This window comes from Montipora capricornis, chromosome 2 (assembly GCF_036669925.1).
Source record: "Montipora capricornis isolate CH-2021 chromosome 2, ASM3666992v2, whole genome shotgun sequence".
Taxonomy (NCBI): domain Eukaryota; kingdom Metazoa; phylum Cnidaria; class Anthozoa; order Scleractinia; family Acroporidae; genus Montipora; species Montipora capricornis.
Genome location: NC_090884.1, coordinates 25,582,367 through 25,599,866, shown reverse-complemented (window position 1 = coordinate 25,599,866; position 17,500 = coordinate 25,582,367). Strand labels below are relative to the sequence as shown.

The 17,500-nt window shown below is 39.6% G+C and overlaps 1 protein-coding gene, 1 non-coding gene and 1 pseudogene across 2 annotated transcripts in view; 2 read left to right on the top strand and 1 right to left on the bottom strand.

Annotated features, from left to right (window-relative positions):
• The window catches only part of LOC138036994 (uncharacterized), a 15,583-nt pseudogene extending 59 nt beyond the window's left edge, over positions 1–15,524 (top strand).
• On the bottom strand, positions 11,607–11,680 carry Trnat-agu (transfer RNA threonine (anticodon AGU)). The gene has a single exon. It is a non-coding gene; the product is annotated as a tRNA-Thr (tRNA).
• LOC138039172 (uncharacterized) overlaps positions 15,514–17,500 on the top strand; it is a 3,018-nt gene continuing 1,031 nt past the window's right edge. The window contains exons 1-2 of the mRNA XM_068885362.1: positions 15,514–15,821; positions 16,366–16,443. Of these exons, the coding sequence (XP_068741463.1) occupies positions 15,626–15,821; positions 16,366–16,443 (274 nt within the window). The 5' untranslated portion in view covers positions 15,514–15,625. The remainder of the gene's footprint in view (positions 15,822–16,365; positions 16,444–17,500) is intronic.

Genomic DNA, 17,500 nt, shown 5'->3' with positions numbered 1-17,500 from the left:
GGTAGTGAGAATTGCAATCTTATTGCTTAAGGTCATTCCCTTGTTTTGCACCACGCATATCCCACTGCGCATATCATTGCGAAGAGGTATCCAAGATATGCATATAGATACTGCTTTCCAGATTGAATTTCCTTCTGACTGAATTTCTACAACTGCAGTAACTTAAACGTAAGTAAAATTGTCCCCCTCTTTAATTGCTGCTTTAATTTCGGAGAAGCAACCTCGTGTTCTGGAAGTGCTTTCTGTGGAGAGCTTTTCCAAAGCCTACCCTGTGCGGTCATTCAGCAGTTTTGCCTGAGAGAAACCATCCGCCTAGATGGCTTTATTGAGTGGGGTGCTAGTCTGCAGAACGTCAGGGCATTGTCTTGATTTACTTATTGACTACCTTTCAGAATCTTATGTAACCGAGAAAACTGCTGCTCTAGAAATGCAACTTTCTAGTCTTCTCAGATAAGAATGATAAGCTATAGATTCCTGCTCACAACCCTTGTTCTTAAATATGACAGTAGAGTTTTAAAGAACCCACACAGTGTCTGAAAAGAGTAGAGCATGGAGTTCACGATGTTGTGGCCTCTGTTAAAATTTTACACAACATGGTTTAAAACATGTTGAAAACGGTAATGGATGAGATGGCTATCTGGAAAAAGAGGTTTGACTACCTACAGTGATATTACGTGTAACAATGTTTTTACGTGTTTTCTCGCAAAACATATTCGCTTGTAAAATGACGGAAAAGCAAAGTGAAGTGAAAAGACTTGAGATCACTTTCAGTCAGACTTTTAAGGGTAATAGAAATATGCCTTCTGCTCTTTAGCAGATTTTGGCAGCACGGGTACATCCATGAATGTTGGCAATTCGACTGATAATGTATATCATTTGGCTTTGCTTTCAGGAAGGAGGAAAAGTAAAGCGTGAACAAAAATGTTCAAACAGAATTCATTGCTACATTGATGATTTTAATATGCCTGCAAATACTAACCTCAGATTGGATAAAGAAGATGGCGCCCAAGCAGGGTACCGGTTAAGATCAATCCAAAGTTATGAACTAGAGGTACATGTCTCTTGTCAGGACTCGTACATATTCGTTTGAAGACTCGTACATATTAGTTTGAAATGCCCCCAACTAAGTAAAGCAATCACCATCATGACCATCCTCATCATCGTCATCATCACCATTCATTTCAGGTGATCAGTCATTTGTCCCCGTCTTATCCTCCTTTGTTATGACAATGCATTCTGCTGTCACTTTTCCTCTGGACCCTCCTTTTACTCTTTCTTTTGCTACATGTAATACAGCCGGCATCCTTGGAGTTAGGCTGGCGTAATGCTCAGACTGAAAGAGTCAGACTGAAGTCAGTCTGAGTTTCGGTTGACCTCAACCTGACTCATGGTTTTTCTCCGGGTACTATGATTTTGCTGCCTCATCAAATTGCCTCCGAGCGAAATATTACAATGTACATCTGACTGTGGTACTGCACTCGGGGATCAAACATGGACCATTTTAGCAGCTGCCAAAGGCGACTTGTATACACTTTCTCACAAATCTTGTCCAGATGTACTCCTCGTAATTTGGTCCCTAAGGCCGATAGTAAGGCTTTCCATTTAATTAATTAATCTATTAATTAAGTAAATGAATGACTGGTTAGTTAATCAACCTTTTGAAGTAATTAATTGGCAGGGCCAGTTATCGTTATCATGAAGATTCTCTGAAAGCACTTTTTCTTTTGCTTTTTCAGGAATTTCTCAGTCCTGGGAATGACCCAATTTATTTTAAGGATTTAGCGGTAGAATTGTTGCACTCGCTTGAAACGCATAAACGTGAAATGGAAACAAAACATCATCTGAAAGCCGATATATGGTGTCACTTTGGAACCGTTTTTATTCACCAGCCCGATGAAGGTATTATTTTCAGTTTGCAGATACATGGATGTGACTGAAATATTGTAACCACTAAGAGCTAAATGGTGGTCGTATCCGGTGGGAAAGGATAATCTTTGTGTGCCCTTTTAGTACGTAATTTATACAAATGTTTAACAAGGTAAATTTGGCAATGTTTGCTCTTGGGTGCAATGTACATGTACATGTATACGACAAAATGTTGGTTGGAATTTCCAAACATTCCAGATGTCAGATCCGTGAAATGGATTATTTCTGCTTTTTAATTGTTTTTTTCATTTCATTCTTGCGGTGAACAATGATCCAAGGATTTTTTACCAACTGCATTGAGCCCCATGCATGCATGGTCTTTGTTGTAGTAGATCAGTCAATGTCTCAGCTTCTCCCTCGGATAAACTTCGTGATTCCCCAAGCCTAGCCGCCACAGAGCTCCTTTTTCCTTTTCCCTTTCTATTTGAAGAGACGTTGTGAATCTTTTATTGTTCAAAGATTTAGAACTTTTCCCACTTCCCATTCTGTTGGTTTTTACTCACAGGGCGACTGGTGAATTCATGATCATCAACATGGATGCCAATAGTTCTGTTTCACTTTAATAGGCATGCATGCATTCAACAATGTTGAATACCGTGGCCAAATACATTCAATATTGTTGTTGACGCCCAAGAATAAAATACAGGAATGGAATGTCGATGATGATGATGATGAAGACCATGTTCGATGTTTGATGGGAATCAGTCTTCGTTCAACATCATCCATTATCTCTCAAAATCGTCCAACATGGTGCCCAAACAAGTGCAGCATGCTGGATTATGTTGAACTGGTACCAGCAAGTTGGATCTGATTGACTAGGCCTGTATGTTTCTTTGTTCTTATTTGTGTGTTTGTTAGACACTGATCGTGAGTGGAGTATTGAAAACGCTGTCCACAAGCTCTTGGAGGGAACGAAGGGGAAAACTGTATTTAAAGGAGGGATCAACTTCGATGAGAAATTTGTGCAACAACACTTGGGCAATGAGTTGCATCCTGAATATGACGACTATCTATCAAGATATGATTTAGCATTTAAAATGCCAAATGGAGGTGAATTAAAATTCAAGGTAAGGCCATGAGCATATTACCCGCACCCTATTACCCCATACCAGGTATGTGACACCGAATTTTCACAGACCTTTATGGAGGTGTTTTTACCTAAAGAAATAATGTGTATCACGCACATTCATGCATTCGTCTCATCCAAGATTGATCACTGTAAGTATTTTTTGTTTGGTGTCCCTAAATACAGTACAACCCCGCCTTAAGATTTCCTCGATAATACGACAACCCTTTTATGACCACCACTTTATTGTTGCCCGAACGAAAGTTCAGTTCTTTTCTTATCTGAAGGCTCAGTCTCCAGCCGTGGGTGTCTCAGTGCGCCCGCGACCTACGGCTGGAGACTGAGCCTATCTTATCTGGAAACCTTATTAATCCGACCACTCCGACCACCAACGATCACTTTTGGAAGTCCCCAGTCGTTATTTTCTTTATAAAATTACTTCGTTAATCCGACCACTTTATTGAAATGTCTGGTCAGGCTGCTCAATATTATAGATACCATCTTAGAAACAATAAAGCACTATAGTTTTATTAATTATTTTTAAGCAAAGGTGTTCATGGTTAGCATGTTTAATTGATAAACCATATCTATGTTTTGACGGAAGACATAGAAGTTCAATTACGCACCCTCGGACTTTGGAAATGACTTTGCCTCGGTGCATCTGGTACCCGTAATTCTTGGGGCCACCTGAGCAGTATTCAAAGATGTAATCCCTGGTGTTGATATCGTCTTTGAAATCGGAAAGAAGAGGCGCCCCGCGCTGGGAGCAAGGGTAGATCGTTGCATCAATGGTCGTAGACGACCGAGTGCGTGTCAGAATCGCATTCGTTGAGGTTAAGCAAGGCCTGGTAGAGGCAGACCCGGGCGTGACAGGTGGTGAATGCGATGACCTCATTAAAAATAGCGGATTTGATGCAAATGAGGCTAGAACTTCATTAACTTCCGCCATTTTGTTTTGGCGTGCCAAAAATGATATGCAAATGATATGCAGCCGTATATGAGCGAGATAAAACTAAATAAGGTCTATCAGCTAATTATGAAAAATCTGTCTGTTGTAATGATATAACAGTTGTTAAAAGTACTTTATTTTTATTATTTTAAGTAAGCAAATGCTGCAACAAACTAATGAGAAAATTTTGCATAAATGAGAAATAATCATCCTTTAGGCCCTGTTCCAATTTAAATGCATTACCATAGTAACAGCCTACAGACCACCTTAACTGTCAAAATAGAAACCTTGATGGTTGCACTCATCAGTGACCAAGTTTGAGCTTCCAGGCACAAACTGTATAAATATCACAGAAATGGGAGTATAAGTACTTAAAAACTGTGTTCAGTCACCTTAAGGATAACGGTTTTGACCATTTGACTGAAATTCTTGTCTGGAATGACTAGAAAGATCTTCTAGTTAACTAGAAAATGCTGCGGCGGTATGGCGGTAGGGTAACTGAGTTATATCTCAGCTTGTAGTATTATTGGAATACCATCAGAGATGAGAATCCTGCAGTTAAGAGAATAAACAGTAGTTTCCTTATGATTTCTTCAAATGAAGTTCTCCAACTTTTGCTTTTGTATAATGGCAACATAACTGCAAGAACGTACATCGTAAAGCAAGCCCCGTTTACAGCCTCGTAGCTTTGTTCCTTCTTGGTAGATAACAAGACTGGAGCATGAAGGGAGCTTTCTTTGGTTTAGTATTACGTTGAAGCCAGGTGTACTGAAAACGAACCCTGTAGATTGGACTGGTCTTTTCTCTTCCAGGTATGGGTCACAAAACAGAATGTTGGAGAAAAGTGGGAGGGTATACCAATCCCTTATGCTGAGGTAAAGAACATTTTGGACGAAGTGGACTTTAATGACCCATTTACGAGTTCTCGATGCCGTGGATGGTTAATTTTACGACCTCAAAACTATCTGCGGGCAAACATCTTATTTCCTGGCTGCAAATTTGATTGCAGACTCGCTATGCTTGTACTAGCAGGTATGTTAAATAACATAATGAATCTTTCTAATGCGTGTACATTACTGTCAAGCGTCGACAACGTATGCATGCAAAAAATATTAGTGTGGACCTAAATAAAAGCGTTGTATTTAAAGGCGTTTGCATCATCATTATCAAGTGTCGGATTAATACCTTTCTAGGAGGTTTCCAGCGGTACGCGAAGAGAAATAACTGGTCAGATTTGAAAGAAAACCGAGTAAAATTGTTGATGCTGAGCAAATTCCCTTCCTTTGTCATCGATAGGGAAAGCAGATATTTTTCAATTTTTTTTGTTTCAATGGTGATAATGTGTTCACCCTGGTTTACATAGTTGCTTCTCTCCCTTTATTTTAGACAATGCTCGTGACATGGACTTAGTGCCCAAAGAGGACACAAGAAATGCTTTGCTGAGATATCTCTCCAAAGTTACATTTTCAGATGAAGATGGTTTTGGACTTCGTCTTCCAGATGAGAAATTTGTACCAGATGGATTTCAGCTGTCCTATATGCGCTGTTCAAAACGAGCTAAGTATCGTTTCTCGGAAGACTTCTCAATTATTCTCTCTAAGGAGAGTACACACAAGGGAATTGGCGTCAAAAAGGTGTGACTAAGACCACCTTCTTTTAACCTTGATTCCTTGGTTTCTGTCCAGAGTTTCTGTGTTTCTGTGTAACTTTTAACTTAGGGGATGCCAGGTGGGGGCCTCGGTTAAGGGCAAGTTATACAAGCCAATCAATTCAAAGAGGTGGAATTAAAAAACAGCCTACAACTGCAAAATACATAACCTTTGTCATGGGAGAGGTACAAGGAAGGGTTACGTTTTTGCAAACGTTGGCCATGTAGCACTTCTATTGCAACAGACTTAACTATTAAAGGGTAACCTAGCACTTCACATTACTCTTTAATAGTTGTCTTTGTCATCGGAGAATGTTTTAGGCCATAAATATAAATAATTGAAAAAAATAAACATTAAATAATATTTACTCAATACAGTGTTTTCACGTGGCGTCACGGCGGCCATGTTGGTGTCCCTAAAAAATGGAACGGCGGCCATAATGGTGTTCTTAACTAATCCTCCGGGAATTGAGCTCTATTGTCACACAAACGTTTTCTTTTGCTTCGGTGGGAAAACAAGGTTACTGATCACATGAGCAATAAGACTCTATAAACCGCTTTTCTCAGGGGTTTTTCAGAGCCAATGAAAAAAAAATAGTGAATTCATAACATAACATTTTTCAATCTCAATTGGGAGGGAGACCAGTTGGCTATTCCACTATCGTAGTTGAGAAGTTCAACAGCGTACTACCCAAAACAAACTAACCACAAAGCCACGCTTCCAGCTGTACAAAAACAACAGACCCTCAGCTAATACCGTTCGATGTCAGAGACATTGAAATATTCTTGCCCCTGCTCAAAAGCCTACATCATTCAATGCAATACACTTTATTAATTCTCCCCAAGGGGCTTTTCAGAGTTAATTTACACGGAGTAAGGAAACCAAAAAAAAGTACAATCTAAAATATACCTAGTTCCATTCTTTCTTAAAACAAATAACTTGTGTAAATTCAAATAAGTAGATATCTATCTAGCATACGTTATCTCCAAATCCAACTAATCTCCATAATTTGTTCGCCACATTTCACTTTTCACGCTCTTCTTGAACTGTGAAACTGAGTGCGAGTTCCGCGTAGCGATAGAAAGGTTAATCCAAGGTCTAAGTGCTCCAAGCTAGAAGCCACGTTGTGTTGCAGATAACCTACATCTGGGTAAACTGAGTTTGTTTTTGTGTCCAGTGTTACATGAGTGCGTCTCAGAACGTTTAAAAAGTTTTATTTAGAACTTAAATAGGTTGGAGCTAAGCTGTTAATGTATTTATAAATCATAGTTATGTTGCGCAAGTTCAGAAGTTCTTCAATGGTGAGCCATCTAAGTTCATTCAATATTGAAATGTGATCAAGATTTCTAGCGTTCATTCAAATACGGGCCGCAATACTTTGCATCAGCTGTAGTTTGTAAATATATCCACACGAGGTCCCGGACCATACTGTTGAGAAATAGAATACAGTTTACTGAAAACTATTGAGTTCAAAAATAATGTACAAAAAACCTCTAGAAAATAAGCTGTTAGTGCCGGACCCTATTAATTTGGCATAATGTAGGTAAAAGGGGGGAATTAAAAGTCAGCTTTGAGTCAAGTATAAGGCCCAGATCCCTTGGCAGGAAGGGCACGGTAATATTACGCATCTTAGATAGGAGCTCAAGGAAAGGCTACGTTTATACAAACGGTCATATTTTAAACAGAGTTAACTGAATAGAGTGTAATGTGAAGTGCTAGATTTCTATCCCATATGAACCATGTGAGCGTTAACCCTACTGATGGAAATGGGCCCACACAAGGACAGAGAAAAACTCTGACCCACCCTGGTCTATGGGACCTGGATATGGGATAGAAATCTAGCACTTCACATTACACTCCAAACAGCATCAGCTTAGTCTTGTCAGGATTAATCAGTAGATGATGTGCACAACACCACTCAGCCACATGTTGAAGGTCTTGAGCAACTTGGCGTAAACATGTATCCAAACCCTTCGTTGAGGGCGACAGATATATTTTCGTTTCATCAAGATAGGACTCAATGTTACTTGACTTGATAACTTCAGGAAGATCATTCATGTAGAGGCCAAAAAGCATGGGACCCAAAATTTGAGCCCTGTGGTACACTGTGGGTTAGTGGTAGTGGTTCCGACAATGATATTGCAATGCGTGAACGCTGTTCAAGGCATTCTTAACTATTAAGTAAAGAGAGTGTAGTGTAACGTGAAGTGCTATATTTCTATCCCATATGAACCACGTGAGCGTTATCCCTACTGATGGAACTGGGCTCACACAAGGGCAGAGAAAAACTCTGACCAGGGTGGGAATTGAACCCACGACCTTCGGGTTAGATCTCTGCCGCTCTACCGACTGAGCTGAGCTACAACGTCAGCTACAACGTGGGAACTGAAGATGTTTAAGTCACGGCAATTAACATGTACAAGTACAAGGAACCAAAGGTCGTGGGATCAATTCCCACCCTGGTCAGAGTTTTTCTCTGTCCTTGTGTGGACCCAGTTCTATCAGTAGGGCTAACGCTCACGTGGTTCATATGGGATAGAAATCTAGCACTTCACGTTACACTACACTCTCTTCAGTTAATTCTGTTTAAAATATAGGTGCTACACGGTCAACGTTTGTATAAACGTAACCTTTCCTTAACTACTAATTAACTGCCTAATTCGCAACTATTAGATAGTTCTCTTTTTTTAAGACCACTACAGGTCAAAGGACCTTTTTTATCGAACAGTGTTATCATGGGATAGTCTAGAAAGTAATCTTAAGGAAAGCGAATCTCTTAATACTTTTAGAAGAACATTACGAGGTAAACTCTTACGTGCATTTTCATCTTCATAGCACAATTTCGTCACATAGTTTTACACTCTTGCATATCAATTTTGCAATTTCTCGGCATGCCTTTTATCTTACCTTTCTACATTTTAATTGATTTTGATTTTAATGTAACGTACAGTATTTAGTAATATTAGTTTTAAAAGCCCCCTTGGGGAGTGCTAATAAAATTTGTACGTATTGTATTCTAACTACTAGTCTGGGCATAGCTAAATCACCTTCTGTACATCCGCACAGGTTCCTGGCTGAAACAAATTACTGATGATCATCGGGATGGGGCACGTTAGTAGTGATTGAGGAGATCATATGATCTTGCAAGTTCTTTTGGTTTATTTGCCCCGTTAATGATTGAACTCATTCGCCAGTACACTGATCTGCTTTGTGTACTGACGATTTCTAGTATTTTCTTCCATATGCAGCCACTATTGCCTTTGTTATAAAAGTCGCGTTCCGCTTGTCTAATAGACTGCTTTATTCCTTGCCTTAGACGCATAAATGCTTCCCAGCCCAGTCCGGCGTTCCAATTTCACTTCTCCAAGCCTTCTTGTTGAGTTGGTTCTTTGCCGTTATAAGCTCCCTAATTTCTGCGGTGATGACTGGACTTGGTTTGCGCCTTAACTTTTACTGTTTTCATTGCTGCATGAGCATTGAAACATGTGAGAAACAATTAAATCGTTGAAAGCCTCCAATTTTTCGTCGACTGACTCCTTTTGAAGCTGTGCGATGTCTCGAGGGATATGTCCAATATCATTAGAAAACTGATCAGCTTTATAGTTCTTAAAACTTCGCGTGGGGAATGAAGTTCGGAGCTAGGTTAGGAGCGTTCAGGTCAAAGAGGCATAGACTAAATAATGGTCACTAATAGTCAATTCAAGCGCTCTACTCGATTTCTTAACTTGATCGTGATTTAATACTATCACAATTAGCATCGATGAAGCAGCACGATGATTTAATGACCCTGGTAAGGTTATCTGTCAGCTGGGTAGCGTTCACAGAGGTACAAAATGGGAGCAGCGCATCTTCTCTAGGGTGCTTGACCAGTAAATCCCAATTTACATCTCCTGTCAGCGCGATCTCCTTTTTGAGTGATAGAGCTTTCCCATAATTATGCATGAGTTCATTTGCTAGGCATGAGAGGCCAATCTAGGGAGGTGTATAAACAACACACAGCAAAAACGATCGCATTTTCTTGTTTTTCACTTGCAGCCATAGTTGGTGAAGTTCAGATTCTCCAATCCCTTCAAGGTCCTTTAAAACTTGCCTTTGAGCCATGCCTGACATACACGCAGACTCCAGCGCCAGTTTTCTGTAAACGATCGAGCCTATAGATGTTGTAACCTTCTATCTCTTCACTGGAGTTTGTCGAGGAGGCAGAGTTAACCATTTTTCGGAAAATGTTTGCATCTTTCAGTCATGCGCAGGGATGCGGTATCTTACAAAACATGACTATGAAAATATAATTGGAGGGGGGGGGGGGGGTGGGATTAGCCCCCTCCATTTCAAGCAAAAATTAAAATTGAAAAATAACTAAAATACCAAAGGCGCACGCGTGAAGATCCATTGGTAAGAAAATATGGTAACCCCATGAGTTGCTTTTCTCATGGTAATCCTGGCTTCCTGGCACGAAGTTGCCTAACAATTTAATAATATCCTTATAGTAATAATCACTAAGGCCAATATTTACAGCGTACATCTGATATTGGACATCCATGTTATGGTCAATTGACATCTGTCAAGACAAGGTATCCGCTGACCAAGATCACGTGAAAATATCCCGGGATCACCTTTAGAGCTCAATGAGGTCAGATGTTTTTTTTTTATGTTGACTGCTGACCAGGTACTATTTTTCGATTGTAATCAGGACACCTAAACATAAACGAGGCTTAATTTTTCACGTGCTTTCTGTAGCTCGACGCGGCTACACGGGCATACTACGTCAACTAAAGCTCTTAACAGTCGACGGTTTTCGTGTTCAGGTGGAAAACGGTTTGGGAAAAAAAATGTCCTGAATTTTTTGCCGGTTTCAATCCAAAAAGATATTCCAATTATTCGATTTCCTGTCGGAAGTTTATTTGGCACTCTCATTTTTAAAGGAAAATGCAAGACTGTGGTGGTACCTACTCAGTATAGCGGTACACTCTTATTGCAAACTTCCTATGCTAGGGGATATTTATTATTTTTCCACCTCTTCTTGTTTTAACTCATTTTAGATTGTTTTGTTCTTGGTTTTCTTTATTTGATTGCTTTTCGTCAAGGATAAACAAAAAATAAAGTCAAAATGGTTTTATCCCGTAAATAATTCGTGCTTTAAGTAAGGAACTAACAATAAAAAACCCCGGGGGCTTATGGTTCTACCACGTCTATGTTTCATGTTTAAGCAAAAAAGGCATACATAACACATCCAATGGGAGAAGCCAGTTTTACCAACATTTGCAGCAAGTTCGATTATTCCTGTTTGTTTAGCAAGTTTTTCATTTTAATGCTTTAAGCCTCACTAAATATTCTTGTTACTATTCTTAAGAGTACTACAGTATCTGTGCGTTCATGTCCTTTGAATTCAATCTTTGCTAAGTTAACGTACTTTGGAAAAAATTTACGATAATTCAACGGTTGTTCGCCCCAAATTTTCACAGGCAGAGAACCTTACAATCAGCCAACTACATACCCTTGAGATATTTTAACTTCATGTACAAAATTAAATGAGTTGGGATGTGAAATGTAGTTAATTCGCTTTTTTGCTTTTAATCACAGCGTGTTTGTATTTATCTACCATAACCAGACATCTCTTTTATTTCTCGTTCTGTTAGGAGACAAACATACGAGTTCCATTTTATTTTTCGTTTTTAGGAGACCGACTTCCATCTTCATTGCAAAGAGTGGGACGAGTTGCTTGACAGTGGAAATTGGGAACCTGCAGAAATAACTAAAAAGCTTCCTGATTTCTTCCATTTTGTAAGGAAAGTCCAAAGTTCTATCATTCACGAAATTAAACATGAAGGTGCCTCAGGTTTGTAATGTAAATATTGTACTGAAAGTAATCATGCTGATCTTGTATTGGAGGAAAAATAGCTACGGTTTGGATTCAACAGACTGACTCTTCCGAGGGCGTAACCACTGCATTAACGAATTGTTGGTTGTTTTTCATGAAACGAATATTGTTCACACACTCATCAGAAAAATTGGTTTCTGCCTTGAGCGGGACTCGAACCCACGTCTCCCTGATTACTAGTCAGGCATGCTAAGCCACTACACCATCAAGGCCACCACGCTGGTAACGCAGCAGATTAATGGGGTGAGGGAGTGGCGAGGGGAACTCTAAGGCCAAACGTTTTCTTCAGTTGAGTGTGTATTCTTGCCTTTATAACTCCAAATGGGGCTTAAAACAAACTCAGAGATTTCACGGCAATGAAAGACTTATACTTAAGGGAAGAGATCCTGAATCCTCTTCGATTTTTGAGTTGATTTTCAAAAGATTTGTGGACGGGTTCATTTGGTGTTTGAAACATATATATCTGGGCGTAACCAAATATTGTGCGCGCGTTTGGTATAATAATTATTTTTCCCTGAAGGATGCCACGTTTAGAATCAGAAACTAAGTGGACTAAGGTCTCAAAGAAAGTGGTCATCGCAGTTATGAAAACTTTCTAAAGAAGCCTGAAAAAATCTAGAACTACTCCGCATATCAAATACTTCTCAGTATTGGTATATTCACCAACTACGGGATACAATACGAACTTGCAAGTGAACAACTCTCAGTTGGCTTGATAAGTCAGTTGAAAGAGTAAGTGCATCGCATTTGCATGGTCATTGGTTCGAATCCTGTTCACTGAGCATGGACCTATTTCCAACATGATATCCTCTCTAAACTAACGATTATCATTAATTGGTAATTTACTATTATCGTTAATTTAGGACGCTGTGACCAAAGACTTGAGGTAGCAGGGAAAATAAGGGAATAAATCATATCCGTGGATTGGATTTTGAACCCGGACTTTCTACTTACAAGTGATCAGTTCCCAGTTGGCTTGATATCCATCGCATGGTCATGGGTTCGAATCCCGTTCACTGAGCATGAATTTTTTTCAGACTTCTACTTACAGTTGGCTTGATAGCTCAGTTGGTAGACCAAGTGCAGTGCAATTGCACGGTCATGGGTTTGAATCTCCTTCACTGAGAATGGATTTTTTCTTGCTTCTTTCACATAATTTTATCTCCGATTAAGTTTTAGTCCAACCAATTATTAGTATAATTTTCAACGGTGAATATAAGAATTTAGTGTTATATTCACCGCGCTACCCGGTGAATATAACATTTTGGAGGTGCGGTTGCCAAGCCAATAAAGCACTTTTCGTGCCTTTTTATCTTGTTTTAGCCCGTTGTTTTGCACTTCACCGCTGAAAATTACACTAAAACAATTATTTATTTCATCATTGTTATACCACAATTATTTATTACCTTAGTTGCAGATATTTATTTACTCATTTTATCTTTGCACTGGAATTTGTGAATGTCCTTGTAGAATTTTTTAAATTAATTATGTAGATGTAGATGTAGATGTAGACAGCTGCTCAATTTCCTTCATAACTGCAATGATCCCTTTCACTGAGCCATACACACTCCCAAGTTCAAATATATAGAAGTATTTTCCTTCCATGTTTCGTCCCCAGGTTTGGATGTGCTCTTCCAAATGTCCTTACACTTCAAGCTGTCCTCAAGAACATTTCCAAATCCCACATTTGTAATTGGCAAAAGCAGGCCTCATTTTTCAGATTTAATATTTAATTTGTTCTTTCGAATTCTAGTTCCTCCTGAAATTCTTGCACGTGGTTTATCAGCTGTGTAATCCTATTTCAAGGCCCTCGCTGACGGTAGAACGTCCCTCAAGAGAGTTCCAATAATGCTGATTGGACAAGATAGAGCCGGAAAGACGAGCTTAAAGAAGTCGTTTAAAGGGATCTGTTTTGACCCGGAAGAAGATAGCACCGTGGGAATAGATGTGGATCCTTCGTATTTCAAGGTGACCACTGACGCGTTCAGAACAGGGACTGTACCTGAACAGCAAGATGGTGAAGGAGATATGTCGTTTGACCGTCATGCAGCAATGAAAATTGTGCACGACTTAATGAAGGGAAATGAAAGCCTCTTGTCTAAAACAAGCACAGAAGATACAAAAACTCCCTCGGATGATGAATGGGAAAGAGCGACAATGACAGATACCATTCAACCAGAAAGGCATACCGGACACAGTGAAACATACAAACAAATTCCCAAGAAAGATGTGCCTGAAATCTCACCCTTCCCATCATTGCACAGTCAAGAAGCTCGTACTGATTTCAACCGTATCCTACCAGTGGAAACTGAAACGTTACTTAAAGGTGACTTAGACAATAACAGAGAACATGTGTTTTTAACTCTGTGGGATTTTGCTGGTCAATCAGTTTACTACGACACGCATCCGATCTTCCTAACAGAACAAGCAATCTACTGTTTGGTGTATGATCTCAGCTTAAATCCTCACGACATGGCCAAGCCCGTTGTAAAACAAGGTGTATACAAGAAATTTCAAGAGAGCGTTAATCTAAAGACCAATTTAGATTACCTGGATTTTTGGATGTGGTCTGTGGCATCTCTGGCGGGAGATGCCCCCAAGAGCGCAGATAAAACTGCTGCTGTGAATAGGATGTTGCCACGAAAGCTACCTCCTGTCTTTTTAGTGTGCACTCATGCCGATACACCCTATGATAAGAAGAAACGTCCGACAGAGATTGCCCATGAGATCTTTGGATGTCTAAAGAGCAAACCATATGGAATCCACTTGTCTGACGTTTTCGTTGTGGATAACACAAAATCCGGTACAGAGTTTGAGTGTCCGGAAGTGAAAAGTTTGAGAGAAGAAGTGTATGACGTTGCGAAAGGATTACCACATGTTAGCGAAACCATTCCAATCAAATGGCTAAAATTTGACAAGGCTCTACGAGAATTAAAAGAAGAAGGAAAGCACTTTGTTACCCGTGAAAGGGCAAAGGACATTGCAAAATCTTGCGATATCGTTGATGACGTAGAGTTTGAGACAGTGATGAACTATTTGCATGACCTGCGAATTTTGATTCATTTTGATGACACCCCAGCTTTGAACGAATTGGTGGTATTAGATATGCAGTGGTTAATCGATGTGTTTAAAAATGTAATAACTGTCAAGCGCTATAACAGAAAGGAAAAGGAATTTGTTGACCTCTGGTCCAAGCTTGAAAAGGAAGGAATCTTGCACGAGGAACTGTTGAGTCATGTTTGGGGAACTTTAAGCGAAAAGGAAGGACTGTACGAAGGTCTTATTACAATCATGGAAAAATTTAGTTTGCTGTGCCTTTTGTCTTCGGAAAATCCAAAGAGTTACTTGGTACCATCTATGCTGAAAACCCGTCCATCTACTGAAATTGTGGAGGTGGTTTCTTCAGCACAAATCCCATCACTGCTTGTCAAATTTAAATCTGGAAAAGTCCCTGCGGGTTTGTTTCATCGATTTGTCGTACACTTCTTTCGGTGGGGCAAAGGCACATTTTTAAGGCCAGCGGAACTTGAGTTGTTCCAGAACGTTGTTAGATTCATTACGTGTGGAGACAAAATCTGTTCTGTGATCTTCGTATGCCACACGTCGACTGTTGAAGTTGCTATTTACGCAGAAGACCAGCAAAAGGCAACTGCATATGCTTGTGCCAGTGTTATTTGCTGGCAGCTAGGCTTGATGTTAGAGAGCATGCGCAAAGAGTTTTTCTGGTTAAGAAACATGAGATATGAAAGGGCGGTGCTGTGCCCAGTGTGCTGTCCAGGAGGGTCTCTTGTGCATTACTGGGATTCACATGATCTTGAAGGATGCAACGAGGAGCACGGTCTTCATTGCTGGTCGCTCTCTGAGTTGTGCAGTGCGAAGAAACCAATCGTTTGTACCAAGTCTGGACTTAAAAAGGATGTCGTTGTTGACAAAGAGACGATGTTATCTTCAGACTCTGTCAAAGTTTTTAGGAAAGGACTTGCTGACCCACTTTTTTTCTGATTAATCTATGAAATTGTAAATAGTAAATCCATTGTAGTTTTCCTTCTCTTTCGTATCGTATTCCACTAATTTTTAATGCGTATTTAGTAACTAGTATGCTAGTTATGTAGTTTTGTAACTGAAAAACCCTTGCAGGGAGTTGCAGTAAAGTTTGTATGTATTTCAACGTTAAATTTTCAAATTCTTTAGAAAGCGAAGAAAGAGCTATTGTTCTACTCAGTGAAGCCTCACTGGACAACCCAGATGTTGAGACCAAGGCACTGATCCGCCGCTTTACACGAGAAGCTAAATGTTGTGGCAGACTTGACGTTGTCCAGCACTTGAGGGAAATCACACCAGCTGGAACGACAGGTGAGAAAATAGTGGTATAAATGTCTTTATATCTTTTAATATTGGTATTTGATTAATCCTGTAGATGTCAAATTTTGGGATCTCTTGTGCGTTTTGCTTTACTTTATGTGGTAAAAGGCAATCTCTGATTGACTGATTGATAAAATGTCCTTAGTCATAGACATGAATTTATCCTTAAATGAATAAAAAATGAATAAATAAATAACAAGCAAATAGAAAATAGAGTTGTATTTAAACTGGAAATCTGCTTGCCGGTATGTATGTGACTATTTTTATGTTTAGAGGTATTCTGTTTCAAATGTCGCTCAAAAATTTTCATAATTCTTGGTCGGGGTTAACGACTGTCGTGTACATGATTTTATTGATACGGTTATCAGTAACTTTCGAGGGAAAGGAACTTTATTGACCGCCAGCACCTAATTTAGCTGTCTAAAATCCTAAAAACAATGTATTGGCCTCTCAGCCTTTGGATCTAAATAAGAAGATAATTGTTCAAGACCTCTTCAACATAGCAGTTTCTGAGACCTTTGCCTCGTTATTTAAGGTCCAGTGCTACCTGAAAATCTTCAGATTCAGGACATGTCATCTCAACAAATTACCGATCTCACTGTCGCCTTAACTGGTAAGTTGCAGAAGTTTAAAATACTATCCTCAAAAAAATATTCTTAACGATTCTTTGGATGATGCTTCAGGTCTTCCCCCCACCAACATCAAAATATATTTCTTATATAGAACGTCAAAATTCCCTTTGAAACTACATCACCTGTTTTGTTGTATATTGCTTTTAGAAAGGGCACTTTTGCACTAAACACTATTGTACTCGATTGAATTTCTGACTCTTTATTCCTATTTGCGGGTCATTCCCCTCTTTTTGTGATCTCTAATAATCGGCATGGCATTTCTTCAATTTTGTTTTGTCTGGATTTTGCCTTTCATCGAAAATACTTCAGCTGCAGATAAAGAACTAAACAGTTAACCTAAGCATCCAACTCAAACTGTCAGGTGCTAGTACATCGTATGGTGTAACAAAAGAGCGTTTTGTACTCACGTGGTAGGGTAAAGTAGACCTTATTTAACGTCGATAACTCGTAACAGTAATTCAACTGACAAACCTGAGGTCGACGGTGCGCTCATTTTACTCCCCCTTCTCCATCAGTGCTCCGTTTTACGGGTATTTAAAGCTACTTAGCTACACGGAAAGGAAAGGAGTCGAAACAAGGATGCGAGATCCGGGAATCGAACTCAGGACCTCTTGCACCAAGGCCGCGCACTAACCGACTGTGCCATCCTTGCTCCTAGAGAAGCGGCTATGCCTTTTTAACCCTAGAGAAAATAAGTGTTGTGATGTTAGCCTATAAAGATTGAGTTGAACTCACTGGACATTAGTTAGTTTAATACACCAGTATGGTTGCCGTTTCTTTGTCAGTTCGGGGGACACTAACCCAATTGGCGTTCCGTCGTGTGAAGACGCTTCATAAAAGCCGGCCAAAGGAAACTGAAGGAAGGTTACATTGAAACTCTAGCGTTACTGCAAATAGGTATTTGTTTTATACCACTGGTGCAACTGTTTCAAAGAAAATCTCGTTCTAGAAGAAACACTACGAGACGCTTCTTAAAATTATCATGAAAGTCACGATAGCCAAAAGTCCTGCAGATTGTAAACCTTGTCTTGACCTAAA